We start from the raw sequence: 16,557 nt of genomic DNA on the forward strand, positions 1-16,557 counted from the left end.
TGAAACAGAGATTTCATATAAGTCTCCACTTCATCTCTTATTTTACTCCCCCTTTCCTCTCCATACATATCCACAAGTGCATCTCCCACATATGCACGATTGTTACGAGGATCTAAGATAGAGGCAATAAAGAATAGCTTATTTATTTTTTCAGGAGCACCCCAATACTTGACAAACTTTTCTTTCATTTTTTTTGCTATTTTTCTCAAAGCAAAATCATTATCTTCCATACATTCTTTTAAATAGTTGTAAAGCTCAATTATGTCTTCAAAATGAACATTAGAAGTAACATAGAGTGCACCTGAAACCTTCACAGTTAGATCATAAAACCTATTAAGAAATATTACCATATTTCTCACATTTTGCCAATCATCATTTTTAAACACACCTGTAACACTACCATCTTCACAAACATTAGTAGCAAGATAAATTGACAATCCACTATCTTCACGATCATACCTATTAAATGCAGTCTCAAAATGATGTGCAGTATCCAACATCAAATAGGTAGAATTCCACCTAGTAGGAACATCCAAACACAATGACTTCTTACATTCTATATTTTCAAATCCACAACATTCGTTAAATTTTCTAATCCTTGCAGGAGATACTTTAATATACTTCACCATTTGTCTAACACGTTTGACAGATGCACCAATTTCCTTCAAGTCATCTTGTACTATTAGATTGAGAATGTGAGCCATACATCTGACATGAAGATGCTCGCCAAATTTCATGTTAGATCCCCAATTTACCAATTGTTTGTATAATTCTTTTACCATGACATCATTTGAAGAAGCATTATCTACTGTTATAGTGAACATTTTGTCCAATTTCCAATCAAGCAAACACGTACTAACACAATGGGCCATTTCGTTACCCTTATGATTAGAGACAACTTGAAAGTTTAAAATCTGTTTTATTCTTTGTAAAGAAGTCCACGTGTCTGTGGTTAGACAAACTCTAGGTGATGTTTCTTTAAAATACTTTATCAAATTTTGTTTCTCTTCACCAAAAATTACATAACAATCCCTAGTCAATGTCTTGCGGGAGGGAATTCGAAATAAAGGTTTGAGTTTTTCTCATAAACTTCTTAAAACCTTCCTTCTCTACAAAACAAAAAGGAAGCTCATCAATAATTAACATCTCAACTAAACTCCTCCTAGATACCTCTTGATCAAAACTCCAAGATGCCCCATCACCTTTCTCACCTTGTAGTGGAAAGTTTATATATATTTGCTTGAAAATGTTTACTTTATTTGGATTTTTAGGACAGATTTTCAAATGATTATTCAGCCCGGTTGTTCCATTTCTAGAAGCAGCTTTAAGAACTTTACCACAATACTTACACTTTGCTTTGGTAACCCCATGTTCTACGAACTTCTCATAATGCGGCCAAGCAAGAGATCTAGGTAGCATAGATTTTCTCTTTGTCGATAGTTGATCATCTTCTGGTGTTGAATTGAGAGACTCAATCATATGTGCGTTTTCACTCGTAATCACACCGAGTGCTTGACTTGAGTCATCATCCATCTATTCAACGTTTTAAGACAAAGAAAAAATATATGAACATATGAAATCATAAAAACCAGCTAAAAAATCAATCAGATTAAAACACAATTCATTGAAGAAATAATAGAAAAAAATCAAACTGTGCCTAATAGAATAACCTGAAAATAGCATCACATCTATATTCCAATAGATCAGGATAAAATCAAACAAAAATACTGAATTGAACGGTAATTAAAAGATGAAACTGTACATTGAAAGACAACTCCGGCAAAGAAGAGTAACAACTTCTACAAAAGAAGGTGAAAATTTTGTGGGAGTTCAATTTATACGGAATAAAAAGGTATAGTCGTATAGAGCAACTGAGCAAGAGCTGAGGATTTTGACTTATTTTATAAGTAAAGTGTATAGGGTTTTGAAACATTTAAAATTAGTATAGTATTATTGACTTTTGTGTTGTGGGCTTTTTTTGGATCTTTTGTACAGAAGTTAGAATATTAATTTATACTTGTGGGCTGGCCTATGGACTATGGTCAGGTAACTATAATTTGGTATTCGGTAAATACCAAATACCAAACGGTAGTAATATTATATACCAATTCCGAACTCAAATATTGTAATTTTAAAATTTTACTTCCAATTATCATACCAAATATCAAATTACCAAATACCGAATATCAAATTTTTTGGTTCGGTTTGATAATTCGATTTTTGGGAATTTATGCCCAACCCTAGTTCACAACTTACAAGGTTTTCAAAGGATAAATACTACTTATTCACATTTGATTTTTATATCAAGTCAATAAATTCATGACATGTGTTTGTACCTATCTTTAACACTTAACCATTTATAACTAACATGTATTGTTGCCCTATTAAATCACTAAGGGGTCGTTTGGTTTGAAAACAAGTTATACCGGGATTAGTTATGTTGGAATAAGTTATACTGAGATTAGTTGTCCATGGATAAGTTATCCTGATATTATTTTTTAGTGATTGTTTGGTTTGTGGTACTAAAAATAATATCTATGTAGTGCATTATTTGTAAGAATATACTATTTGTTTACTAAAATACCCTTCACAATATTTAGCTTAATTATTTTCCTTCATATTAAATCATACAAAAGAAATTTAAAAGTTACTAATTTTTTATTTTAACTTTATTAGTTTCTTTTTTCTAAAAATATATGTTAAGAAATTTATGTTGATATTTCTTAAATGTGTATGAAACTCTAATATTTCATGTTAAATTACTTATTTTGTTCTAAATTCCATAAAATATTGATAATCTCATTTTTTGTCAAAAAAATTCATCATAAAAAAATGTGAAAAAGAATTACTCTCATTTTTCATTATTTAGTATCATTAATATTTGGAGAGTCAAATTGTATTTTTTAAAAAGTTAAATTTTTAAATATTTTTAGCTAAATATAAAAATATTTTTTATTTAATAATTAAGTATGTATTAAGGTAATTTCAACATACTTTAATAACTTGTCCATGATAAATTTGTTAGAAAAAATGAAAATTTATTTCCATTTATTAGGAAAAATGAAAATCTAAAATACATACGATTAATAAACATTTCTACAAAATAGAAAGACAATAAATCTTTGCATCAATTTTGAACTTAATTGTATAAATAGTTTTAATGGTGTCACTATCATTTTTTGATTACTCATCACTTTTGTAGCATTTAATAAACTCATATAATTGTTCAAACTTATCAAAATGAATGAAAATTTGTAGAGTAATTAAAATTTAAATTAGGGATAAAATGATTAAAAAAAAATTGATGCGAGGCTACTAAAATCTCACATTCTCTCTTATATATAGTATTAAAGTAATATATATATATATATATATATATATATATATATATTTCTACTATCAGTTATACTTCTTCGCTCATGATAGTAAAATCATTTGAAAAAATGTTATTAGCTATAGTTTCGAAAAAGGTTTTAAAATAATAGCTAGCTAGATTCTCTATTACTCAACTTAAAAAATTATTTATTGGATTTGTATGATTTTTCTCTATATTTGTAAAGTTTGAATTTTTTACTTTCTCCAAAACAGATATAACAATGAATCGTGTAGTAGTTAGATTTATTTATTTTTAGATTTTTAGATAAAAATATTTGAGTAAATTGGTAGAAAAAGTAAAATAAAAACGATGAAAAACTTGTGTAAAAATAATAAAATATTATACACAAAATTTAGTAATTTATTTTTTCATCTCATTTACAGATTTGAACTTCATATGATAAGTTTCATATTCATTCGCATTAAAATCTAACCTATCTTATTATACAAATACCTTATATTTTATATATATAAAAAAAAAAGTAAAGTATTATATATAAAGTGATAATCAAAGGAATTATTTTGTCATTTTATAGTTTATCCCAAGGATAAATTGTGTTCGGATTATTACCCACCGCTAGGGGTGTACATAGGTCGGGTTGGTTTGGTTTTTTATTGAATAAAAATCAAACCAATTATGTTAGTTTATTAAAACTATAAACCAAATCAAACCAACATAAAATCAATTTTGTCGGTTTAGGTTTTAGTCGGTTCTTTCATTTTTTTCGAGTTTTCTCAGTTTTTTTTATAATCTTTATTTTTTACAATTATATTATGATTGAAGACTAGATCAAATATGTTTTTACTCATGTGCTAATGAAAAAACTCAATTATGAAAAACTCTCTTGAAACTAAAAAGTAAGATGAAGAGTGAAAAATTTAGATTTTAAGTTTATATTGGGTTTTTGATCATTTTGTTAGCATATGTACATATATATATATATATACACACACCTACTTTCTAAATATTAAAAATTAATAAAACTAACTGAAAAAGTAGATTAATTAATATTTTATGTATAAAAAGTTAAATTATCCATATGCATATATACATATACACACACACATATATAATATATATGTATACTACACACACACATATATATATGCATACACACACACATATATATATTATGTCGGTTTGATTTGGGTTCGTTTTGACTTTTTTTTTGTTAACACCAAACTAAACCAAGAATGGACGTTTTTTTTTCAAACGTCAAACCAACCAAATCGAACCATAAGTCGATCTTTTTCTCGGTTTGGTTTCGTTCTTCGGTTTGGTTTGACTTGGTGGTTTGGTCTGTACACCTCTACCCACCACGTGTGGGATAACTTATCCCAGTACTATTTATTAGTCCCGAGATAAGTTATTTCGAATATTGGTAATCAAACAATGCGTCAAAAAATTTATCCCGAGACTATTATTTTATTTCAAAATTATATATTTTAGTACCTCACACCAAACGACCTCTAAGTATAATAAAAATTATACGATTTGATATAAACAGTAGACCGGTGCAAATAATTATTACTCCCTCCGTTTAAAAAAGAATGATCTAATTTGACTTGACACGAAGTTTAAGAAAATAAAGACTTTTGAATCGTGTGGTGTTAAATTAAAGATATGTCAAATGTACTAAAATACCCTTCAATCTTGTGGTCTTAAACATGTCATGTGGAAAGTTAAAATTAAAAAGTTGCTAAAAAGAAAAAAGAATCATTCTTTTTTAAACGAATTAAAAAAAAATAGATCATTCTTTTTGAAACAAGGGAGTAGTACTTTTTGTGACCACGAAATCAATTCTATAAACTCTCGCTCACGCACACACCAAATACGTATAACTGAACTCAAACAAAAGAGGTTGTCAAAAAAAAAAAAAAAAAAAAAAACTAAAACAAAAGAGCCTCACGTTATCCACAACTTAAGGATCACATTGGCACACATCGTTAATTAAAAAGAAACAATAACAACAACCCAACTTCTATGTCTTTATTCCATTTCCAAAGCTTCTACTTTGTCTTCCTTTTGTGATTCTTCTCCTTTTTTCTTCTAATTTCCTGTATAGATTATTTACAATGTTCTCATTTTTTGGGAGATTTATAGCCAAACGCTTAGAAAACTATCATGCCAGATATATCGTAACTAGTGCGGTTGAACCTGTGTATCATGTTTGTTTTGGTGGCTTAGCTTTCTCATACTTGGTCGCGCTCCCTGAAGAACTTCGTCATCTTGAACATAAAAAACATCAAGAGAGCCATGGAAAGCACTAAGTTGTAGATTTCATATGTATGGATCTATTGAAGTGATCCTAATTGCTGCAAAATATGTTCTAGTCAAGTGTGTTTTGAACTTGTGTTTCCTGTATTACAAGATATTTTTTATATTTGATTGTATGTTACATATATATGTTGAAGATATAAGTTTTTGCCTTTTTAACTTTATATCATTCTTTGTGATCCAAGATAATTGTATCACAGAAATTTGTTGCTAAATGTTCTTTTTGCAAGATGTCCCTAGTTTTTGATTGACTATCCGCATCAATAAGTACAGTTTTATAAAAATCACATAGATATTATTATCAAGATAAGTACAATTTTATAAAAATCACATAGATATTATTATCAAGTAAATGGACCAAAAAAAAGTGTTTGAATTATTAAATAAAATTTTAAGAATTGGTTCCTTAACAGGAAAAAAAAACTTGGCAAAATATACAAATTAAAGAAAGATGGCGTTCATTTGATTGTTTAAGAAAGAAAACTATCAAAGAACATTGATTTCTTCCTCCATTTTATAACTTTTACTTAAAGTAAAAAAAGGAAAAAGGAAAGACACATGGGTTCTCTTTTGTAAGTTTTAATTATTCTCGCTTAATAAAATTAGTTTTTTCAGTATGTGATTTCTGTCATGTTTGCCATTTTGAATACTGAATATCTGATCATTATGTTGTTAGACCCGTTTGGCCAAGTGGCTTTGAGGCAAAAAGAGCTTTTTTAAAAAAAATTGAGGTGTTTAATCAATAAATAAAACTACTTTTAGTTAGAAGCATAAGTAACTTTTCTCCAAAACAATCTTAATAGTTCAGTTAGTGTTGATGGTTCGATTCTCCACCTTATAATCTCCTTCCTCATTTCCTCTAACCCTACCCTTAAGTCTAAAATCAAAAAAAAAAAAAAAACAATTTTTATGTTGTTGGGGAGAAGCTAAAAAATTTTGATTCTTAAAAAATGAAAAGCAGAAATAAAAAAAATTATTTTTTTCAAACAAAATATCTATATAAACATCAAATTTTATGGAACTCTACAAGATCGGTTCAATCCTATTAGGATTTTTTGAGGCTATTCCATTCTAAACCCTAGCTCACGCTTATATAAATGATGACATATCTCTTTGACGGAACATCTTGAATATCCCATAAGCTCTTGAAAGTTTATAAAGAGATCATTATCTCGAAATTTTAAAAAATTCTTATGTATCCATAAAGAGATTAATACATCAAATACTATCTTTGTTAAAGTCACCTCACATCCTATATTCAACAAATACATTATTGATAGTCGTCCAATCGCAGAAAAAATTAGAGAGAAAAAGCAACAACCCTCGTGATCATTTGTTATTGCTTATGTATTTTGATCATATTATCCTTCCTCATAGTTGCTTTATGATATTTGTAGTCGGTGGGCGTGGTTGGCATGGTCCCCATGATGGTTGGGTAAGAGTTATATTTTTTATTTTATTTTGGAAATATGTAGAGTTGACCAAAATCATCATGATGATAACGAGGTCGGAATGAAATTTTGACAGTTTCATCAGCTTTAAAATGTGAGTTTTGCATTAGTGGAACTTTTGATTCAGGTACGAAAGTGTTCAGAGGGATATTGAGTAGTTGGATGAAAAATTAAAAATTTAAGGCTAAGGTTTGATTTGGTCAATATTTGATCAAGACAGCCTCTGTTTGGGGTTTTGATGCTTCCATTGTAATTAAAATATTATTTCTATTCAAGTAGTATATTTGATTTATGTACATTGAATTTCGGATAAATTTTAATGGTTTATTTAGGATTTGGGGTTTGTTTTGGCAGAGTTGATGGTGCTGGGGTCTGGTGTATCTGTGTCTGTGAGATTTGGCCACACTACCGGAGCCTCTCCTATGGAGCTAGGTGATGTACACTCGTCCGCATCAACGGATTCATAACTGTGAGCTTTTTTTGCTCATGTGGTCTTACTCTTATATGCAGAGGACGCTCTTGCAATGAGTGCCGTTGCAAGTGATTTTTGTTGTTGCGAAGGATTCTTAAACACGTGTGTATCATGCAGGCTAGATCTTAACAAATATTTTTTCTCCTTAAGCTCTTTTTATTATTTCAAATCTCGATTTTAAAGTCTAGGAACTTATTTTTGGGAGATTCAAATGGTGATTTTCAAGGATTCTTCTTTGGATATGATTCTTAACTTATATTTACATTTTCCTTAATGTTTTGCTTATGAGTTCATCTTCAAAATCTTGATTTTGAATCGAAAAATTGAGAATTTTGGGGGCTAAAGTTATGAATTTGTATTTTGAGGTTGTGAAGGTCAATTCGAACTCAATTTTTTTTTATCAAATTTCATATTGAGTCCTTAAGTTATGGGTCATGCTTTTTAGATAAAATTCTAATTTTGTTCTTTTAGGCTCGAAATTAACTTTTTGGATTCAAAATTAAAGTATGCCAATTGAATGTTGTTGATTTCATTTTCATATGTAAAATATATATTTGATCAGATTAGGCTCATTTGGGGGCTCTATGAAAAGCAGAGACTTTGATTGGACTTTTCGGACATTATTTAGGACAAGTTAATATTTCTTCAACTCTTTTTAAAGTATTTATGTGTTAATTATTTCTGTGAGGGAGTAATGGAGAAATGAGGGTTCTATATAGGCGAAGTAATGAGCATACGTGCCAGTGCAAATGTTATATGAAGGATAAAAATAATTTTTTAACTTGTTTAGACTGTTTTCCTTTAGTTGCTAATATGATCATTGTGAATTGTATCTAAGAGTGTGTTTGGTATGGAGGAAAACATTTTTCATCATATCAAACACACCCTAAATGACTTATTTAACATGCTAGTTGATGATTTATTTCTCCGTGAGAACTTGTCTAATTATAATAACAATAATTAATAAAAATTTGAGATTTCATATATCCGAGGTTGAAAAGGAAGAGTTGATATTGATTGTGAAGTTTAAATAAGGAGAACTTGATTTGTTAACTATATTAACTTATGCTATGAAATGTCTTGATTGGAGATACACTTCCTCTTATAGGATCAGATCAGAGTTGCACATTATATATTGTATTTCGTATAGATCGGAGTGATACGCCTATCCAATGCTATATGAATCTGAGTGGAATGTCTGCTCATTATTATTATTGATATTTGGAAGTGTACGACAAGCTTGCCTGGTATATAAAGCTCGTGGGTCCCTGGTAGATCCTAGATAGCTATACAGAATAAAATATATATACACAACATATATACACATTCATATATTCATTCCTTTTACTTGGGTTGTATATGATTCTATTTGATGCACTTAATGATTGTGGAATGTGGTTGATGATTCTCCGACTTTAATTGATGAGTGTTTTTTGGTATATTTGGACTGTTCTAGGCGAATAGTTGTTAGTTCATGACTATTTGGTTTTATGTACTTATCTGAATTTAAGTGCAAGGTTAGATAATATAGGGAATACCCTCACCATTGCTCTAAATTAGAGTCAACTGACGATGCTACTGAGTACATGAATTTACACACATATTTTTTCTGCACTTTGCCATGAAGGTTCGAAGTCAAGTGCTGTCGGACATTAGTTTGCTTATACTCGGAGCTGAGTCACTGGATCTTGAGGTAGTTGTTTGGTTGATCTGTAGAATACTCAGATATATTCTATGTTTATTCAATTTGCGCTCCTTTATCAACTTTTTAGCCTTTCTTATTTGTACTAGTGATTTTGGAGTTTTGGGAGAGTTGTAGTTATTATTTTTATTTTCGCAATTGAGATTTCAATGGAAGGCTTCCTTACTTATATTATTAAGTGTTATTCTGTTAAATTTCTACCTTATCATAATATTCTTAATTTATGGTCCATGAGTTAGGTTGTTTATCGGTGAGTTAGATAGGCGTTATCACTATCCTTGATTTTTGAGTTGGTGGAAAAATAAAAAAAATATATAGATTTATACTCACAATTTTGATTAAAACAATTATATTTATATTTTTTTTGTAATTAAAATATATTTTTCTTACTTAAGAAAATTTGTTCCAAATAATTATTATCATAATACAATATGTACCATGCATACTTCTTATTACTCCATCAATTTCTAATTAGACATATTTACATATGGCAATTCATTTAGATTCTTAATTAAGTTCAATATAGTGGTCTATAGATGTTAAAATTTCAAATATATAGAGCAACTTTTTGGATAATCTAAAGATAAAAGGAAAAATAATATTTTTAGTCCTTGTGTTATTGAACTATTCTTATTTTAGTCCTCGTAATATCCTGTAAGGGATTGATTTTGTGAATATTTTATTTTTATGTTTTTTGATTATTTTATCCCACCTTGTGATTTCTATCTAATGTTTTTCAGTGTGGAGATAGTTGGCATGGTTCTTAATGCATTACGGTACGATTTGTGCGAGTTTGTGAGTTTTGGAGATTAAAAAGGCTTTATAGTTGACTTCACTGAACATTTGTTGTTTTGTGTGTCAAATAATAAAATATACTGCACTAGAGGATTTGAAACGTCGAATTTGATAGTAGCGTGGTTGGTTTGATTTTATGACTTTTATATCTCATTTCGACCTCAGTTTGAAAGATTGTGAAATTAGATGATGGGGGTCAATTCTATGAAAACAACCTCTTTTCAAAAATCTAACATCGTCAGTTAGTTCCAAATGTTGAATTTGATAGGTTAGCATAGTTTATTTGCATTCTAAGAATTTTGGATGAATCATGAGGGGTCGGTGGAGATTTGAAAAATTTTCAAGTCCCAATTAGTGCAACTGCTAAAGCGACACCTGAGTTGCTTTAGTGGAGGCTGTTTAATTGGCCAACCGCTCGCTTAAGGAACCCGACTCACCAATTGGGGATGGCTAAAGCGGAGCCCTATCTGCTTAAGCGGACTGTGCAGTTCACGGATACTGCTAAAGCGGCACTTGACCGCTTAAGCGATCAAGCTTGGCATAGTATAAAAGGTATTTTATCAATTTTTGTCCCATTTTTTAAACTTTCAGCTTGTGATTGAGAGAATTTTGGGTAATTTCTTCCATCTTCAAGCTTGGGTAAGATCCAAATCACTATTCTCATCATCTAAAACCCACTAAATTGTGTTTTCAAAAGTGAAATTTGTTTATTTTGGCCTGAAAGGCCTAAAAATGGTTTTTCTCCAATTTAAATCTCGTTTTTAACCCATTTTTACTTGGGTTTTCTTCTACAGCTTCCTTAAATCATGGGGCATGTGTTTATGAACTAAAATTTTTGTTTTACCCGTTCTTTTTGAAAACTCATTTTGGGGGTCTATTTTGGCCCCGATTTGAAGATAGGTGATAAGGGTATAATTGACTTTCTTTTGACGCATTATATCCTATATTTGTATATTTTTATTGATTTTAGGGTTGTTCGAGAGGGGAAAATCTTTGCGTGAAGGGATTTTTGGCTTGAATTCAGCGTAAAGAGGTAGGTTATAGCTTAACTTTCTTCAGACTGGCCTGGAGAGTTAATGATTATATAAAAGCATATTGTGGGTATGGTTAATAATTATGAAAATAATTTTATTAATGTTGTGTGCCGCATGGGGGTTTAAGTTGTTATTAATGGTGATCTGAGATGATATTTGTTATCTGTCACCCATATGGGAGTCTTATCTAATATTGTTGGTCTTATGTATACATTGGATTGCTTTTCTTGTTTTAGAAATGTTGAAGTTAGGGTTATTGGGTTATTATTGATAACTTACTTGTATATTTTACTTTAATGATACATGGTTTATATTGAACCATGGATGGTCAACATATTGAGTGAAGTTTGAGCTCACGTGTGCGTATATTGGTTGGATTTGAGATCCTCATTCTGGTTTGGCTATGAGCATTACATTCTTATTTTATACATACATTCATGAGATATTGATACCATTGTGGAAAGACTGATTTTGACAAAAATGTGACACTTTTACAAAACCCTCTATCGCGGCCCACGAGTCGGAGAGGAGAAATGGATATTGAGACTGGAATTGAGTATTGAGATTGTATATGGGTTGTGAACTCCCTATGGACCCTACCTGGAAGCACAGATGCTCGATAAGTGTACATGGAGATTATGCAATAACCTCGGACATATCATATCATCATCATTGTCTTCCATATTGTATTTCATACATTATGCATTTTTGGTGTTGTATTTTCATATTTGATTTGATGTTTATCTATTTTGTATTTATTTTTTATACTTGTAACTAGTTTGTGTGATATATTAGAACTGTTAGTGGAGACGGTGTGAGCTACCATTTGGGATATTTACTGAATGCAGGTGACGTGCTCACTGTATGTATTTATATACCTTATTTTCTGCTTTGCTCAGTCGGCCTATGATACCTACTAAGGTCAAATGGAAACTAATAATCCCTATTGTGCCCTTTTAGTGCAAATCCAGTTATGAGTGTGTCGCGCAACAGCTGAGTTCGTGTGGAGATTTGTGATATATATGAGGTAGTGGATGCTCTTTGCCTTCAGAATTGACCTCCGACCTCATCCTATCTAGTTTATATCTTATTTTGGATTCTGAGAAGACTTGTAGTTTTTGTACTCTTAGTTATATTTTCAGATTTTGAGATGTATTTAGATTGTTCTTATCTATGACACTAGGTTTTGGGATGGTTTTTGATAATATTTTGATATTCATACGTCCACTATCATAGTATGTGTATGGTTCAAATTCATTCTAGAAGTCTCACCTTGGTTGTGTTGATTTCGTATTTCATGTCAATTTGGGTGATTGGCTTACTTGTCAAGGTCCATCCACAATAAGTGTCATCATGATCCTTAGTTTTTGGATTGTGACAAACTGGTATCAGAGCAGACAAGTTCATTGGTCTCATTAGTGTAAGAACCAGGTGTCTAGTAGAGTCTCATGGATCAGTACGTAGACGCCTGTATCTATCTTTGAGAGGCTATAAGATATCTTCAGCAGACTCTCCTTATTGTGTTCCTTATTATGTGGGTTTTTTCATACCTGATATGCTATAGAGATATAGCACATTCGATGCTTAAAACGAGGAAAATATGCAAGCTTCAGAGGTTATTTTGTTAATATGATGTGTTTTAGGTATGTTTTGAAGGAAATCATGTTTTGGATGCTAAGTTCATGAAAAAGGTGAAGAAAAGGTGTTTTTGGCTATTTTTGATGCAATTATGGATATTTGGGACACTTTTCAACTTGTTCGTGATCAAAGCAAGTTTGAGATTTGAAGAAGACCTGAAAAAATGACTCCCGGCACTTACTAAGTCAACCTACGGACTGCATGTAAGACCTACGAACCGCAAGTAAGCAAAACAAGTGCCAAAAGTCCAAAATCCCAAGAGTTGGCTTGCAACATTTTTTCATCTGATACCTACGTCCTGTACCTGCGGTCATCCTGTTGACCGTAGGCACTACCTGTGCCCAGGGTCAGGGCACAAGTACAGAACACATGTGTCCAACGACTCTACTTTCTCCTATTTCATTCGGATTTTGGTTTTAGAGTTTTCTCATGTACTATAATTACCCTTTATGTGTTTTTAGTAGGAGTTACGAACTTTTGATATTCTCAAATATATTTTGATTTCAAGATTTGATTTTGATCTTGGAATTTCTTGTATTGACTTTATTTGATTAATTCAGTTATGATTGTGGGTCTTTACACTTCTTATCATTGTGATTTATACTTTCGATTATGAATGAAATTGATTTCTTCACAAGCATGAGTGACTAAAACTCATAGCTAGGGTTATGGAAACCTTGGCGAATTGACGAAGTAGGAGAAGTGTTGTTGTTGTTCTAAACCAATACCCATGCATGTATTGCTTTATCTTCATTATAATAATTTTCTTAATAGGTGCACACATTAGGATCCCGCCTAGTTATTGCTGCTTAATCCAAAAGAGGAGTAATGACTAGGAAAAGATAAAGACAACAGTAATTTGGAGTTTAACTGTCGATCAACACTTCTAGGTTTTATCTAAGTAAGATGGTTAGATTTCATCTAATAACTAGAGACTCAAAAGGTAATAATTAACTGGAATCAAGATAAGGGTTAGTAAGGTGACATCATGAGACTCAAAAGGTAAAGGGTGAAATCTTTCTGCTCGTCCAAAAGGCTGCAGAAGATACATAACTTATCGATTCTGCATCCAAGATATCGGGTTGGTTCAACAAAGCACGATACGCCTACAGAGTTGAGAATATAGGGAACACAATCTTAGTGTTCACCTATTATTGATTACCGAAGTTGATACAGTTACTTGCTCGAGATTACTGCACAAAAAACCCCCTTATTTACTTTTCTTGTTTTGCTCGCTGACTATAACTGTTGAGATCCATGATTCCACGTTTTCTCTTGGGATTTTACCCCAACCTTTTTAGGTTACTATATTTTGAAAACAACTGTATCATCCTCTAAAACGAGGTGTTGTTTGGACGTCATCAAAATTTTGGTGTCATTACTGGGGGACGCAGTGTTAATTTGTGATTTGAGGTTGTCGTAGTTATGGGTTTTACTTTTTTGTTTTTGTTTTTAGTTGGGCATATGCCAGTATATGCCTAGCACATGGAGTAGAGGAAATCCTTTACTCCCACTGAATCTGAATCCAAAAAGGATCCCACAAACACCGAGTAGGATGTTTGAGTAGAAAAGAAATAAACCTCCTGAAAGGGTTCGTGATGTTGTACCTCTCCCTCCTACTAAAGGAGTACATGGTATTATTGATCAACAGACTGATGAGATGTTAGCTCAAGATGGAGTTAAGAGGAGGGTAATAGAAGAAGCTCAGCAGGTAGATAGAGAGGCAAAGCTAGTTGAGCAAAGACAAGCAGCAGACCACCGAGTAGCACTCGGTGGAAACTAGAACAGAGCTAGAGGTGACTGTGTTCTAGTAATACTAGCATATCAGTATATGCAGCCATATATATATGATGAAGAATACTCAGGATATGTTGAGCCGGCAGAGACTGGAGCCATATTTCCTTCTATTTTACCCCCAAGCATCAAGTTTGACATCACAAGCGTAATGATCCAACTTCTGAATCTAAAGGGTGTGTTTGCAAGTCTGCCTACAGATGATTCAAACTTGCACCTTGCAAATTTCATTAGGATCTATAGTTTGTATACAAATCCAGGAGTGCATTAGGAAGCACTCAGACTGAGGTTGTTCCCACCTTACTTACAGGAGAAGCATCTTTATGGTTAGAGGAACTACCAAAAGGCTCTATCACTACATGGAATGAGTTGCGCAGGCAATTCTTGAACAGGTTCTTTCCTCCATCCAGGATGTTGTAGCTTAAGAATGAGATCTATAATTTCAGGCAGCTACAGTCAGAATCTATGTACGAGGCATGTCTTAGGTTCAAGAAAAATCTGAGTATGATGCCCAACCATCGGTTGTCAGGGACGAGGTTATTGGAGATATTTTATCGAGCCTTGGCCATCAGCTCCAGAGCCATGGCTGACACCATATCTGGAGGATTTTTTATGAGACTAAGTTTGGAGGCAGCTTCAGAGATGTTAGATTAGATATCGCTTACTAACTGAGAGTGGCAAACTCGAGAGGCTGAGAGGGGATCTAGCACAATGCTATTGGTGCCTTCTGCGACCAGAAAGTAGTTGATGAAATAGTAACGCAAGTGATTACGTTGCTAAGAAATGATCTTGGGGTACTAGAAAAGCATTTTGTAGCAACGACTTCTTAGAAAGTGAATATAGTAGCAGCACAGGGGTCAACTTCTAAAGCTTACTAGTCAGAATTGGAGGAGAAAGCAAATTATCTAGATCATCAATTAGTGGGTTTCTTATCCCAAGGGAAAGGGAACCAAGGTCGGAACTACTATGACAGATATAGAGATCGTAATAGAGATCAAGATTGGGGACTAAAGAAAGAAGGATTACTATAGAGAGAAGGGAGATAGGTACATTCCACCTGGCAGATGAGATACAGAATACAGAATGGAAGAGATGTTGGCTAAGTTGTTAAAGGGTCAAGAAAATCAAGAGATCAACCTTAAGGAGATTAAGATCGACATTTCAGGATTGACCCAAAAGGTCGAGTCATATGCCACTGCTATCAAACAGTTAGAGCACCAGTTCGGGCAGATGTCAGAAACTCTAAATCAGAGGAATCTAGGTACCCTTTTGAGCAACACTGTATAAAATTCTGAAAAATAATGGTCATGTAACTGTTATTACCATAAAGAGTGGTATGACTACTATGGATCCCCCATGACCTGCTGTAGAAGATGCTGATGATGAGACATGTGTTGTTGAGTCCGAGAAGGTAACAAGTGATAAAGGTAAAGCTGCTGAAGACAAAGGTAAAGGTTCGGTCATTGAGCCAAAAATCAAAAAAATTCTGAGACTACCCCCACCTTTTTCACAGAGATTGAGGCAAAAGAAAGAGGAAGGTAAGTCCAAGTAATTCATTGAGATTCTGAAAGATTTGAGCTTGAACATACCTCTTCTTGAGGTGTTAGAGCAGATTCCTGGATATTCAAGATTCCTGAAACAACTGGTTACAAGAAAGAAAGAAGCGATAATTAAGGATGTTGATGGTGTGTTGTAACACCCCAACTTAGGATAAGGAGTCCACATCAGCAAAAACATAGAAGAAATGTTGGGTAAATAAGTAAGCAAGCCTTACTCCTTAGTGACACATTTTAAAGTGTATGGGACTGGGCCCAAAGCGAACAACATCACTAGTGGGTTAGCCCATTATAAATAGTATCAGAGTCATTCCTGTGTCAGACCTTCGATGTGGGCCAGAGTTAAATTTGAGTTTAGGAAAATCTCGGTAAGGCTAGGAAAACCTCAGTCCTGAGTCTAGGCAAATCCCATTCAGTAGGGTAAACCTCAGCGAGGACACTGAGTCCATAAAGGGGGATGTA

General features: G+C 32.4%; 2 protein-coding genes across 2 annotated transcripts; one reads left to right on the forward strand and one right to left on the reverse strand.

Moving 5' to 3' along the window:
• On the reverse strand, positions 1-1,922 carry LOC107877823 (zinc finger BED domain-containing protein RICESLEEPER 2; the record flags this gene model as incomplete). The annotated part of the gene is given in 2 exon segments (XM_047393638.1): positions 1-1,533; positions 1,763-1,922. A coding segment is annotated over 1 exon segment (872 nt), but the record flags the coding sequence as incomplete, so codon positions are not given.
• A 3,385-nt stretch (positions 1,923-5,307) lies between these two features.
• LOC107877096 lies at positions 5,308-5,817 on the forward strand. Its single transcript, XM_016723849.2, has one exon. It carries the CDS (start codon positions 5,452-5,454, stop codon positions 5,644-5,646), a length of 195 nt encoding a protein of 64 aa, XP_016579335.1. The 5' UTR covers positions 5,308-5,451; the 3' UTR covers positions 5,647-5,817.
• The last annotated feature ends 10,740 nt before the right edge of the window (positions 5,818-16,557 follow it).

The sequence above is a fragment of the Capsicum annuum genome, chromosome 7 (assembly GCF_002878395.1).
Source record: "Capsicum annuum cultivar UCD-10X-F1 chromosome 7, UCD10Xv1.1, whole genome shotgun sequence".
Taxonomy (NCBI): Eukaryota; Viridiplantae; Streptophyta; class Magnoliopsida; order Solanales; family Solanaceae; genus Capsicum; species Capsicum annuum.

Coding starts and splice junctions, on each gene's coding strand:
- LOC107877096 (XM_016723849.2), top strand. CDS start 5,452: ATGTTCTCATTTTTTGGGAGATTTATAGCCAAACGCTTAGAAAACTAT.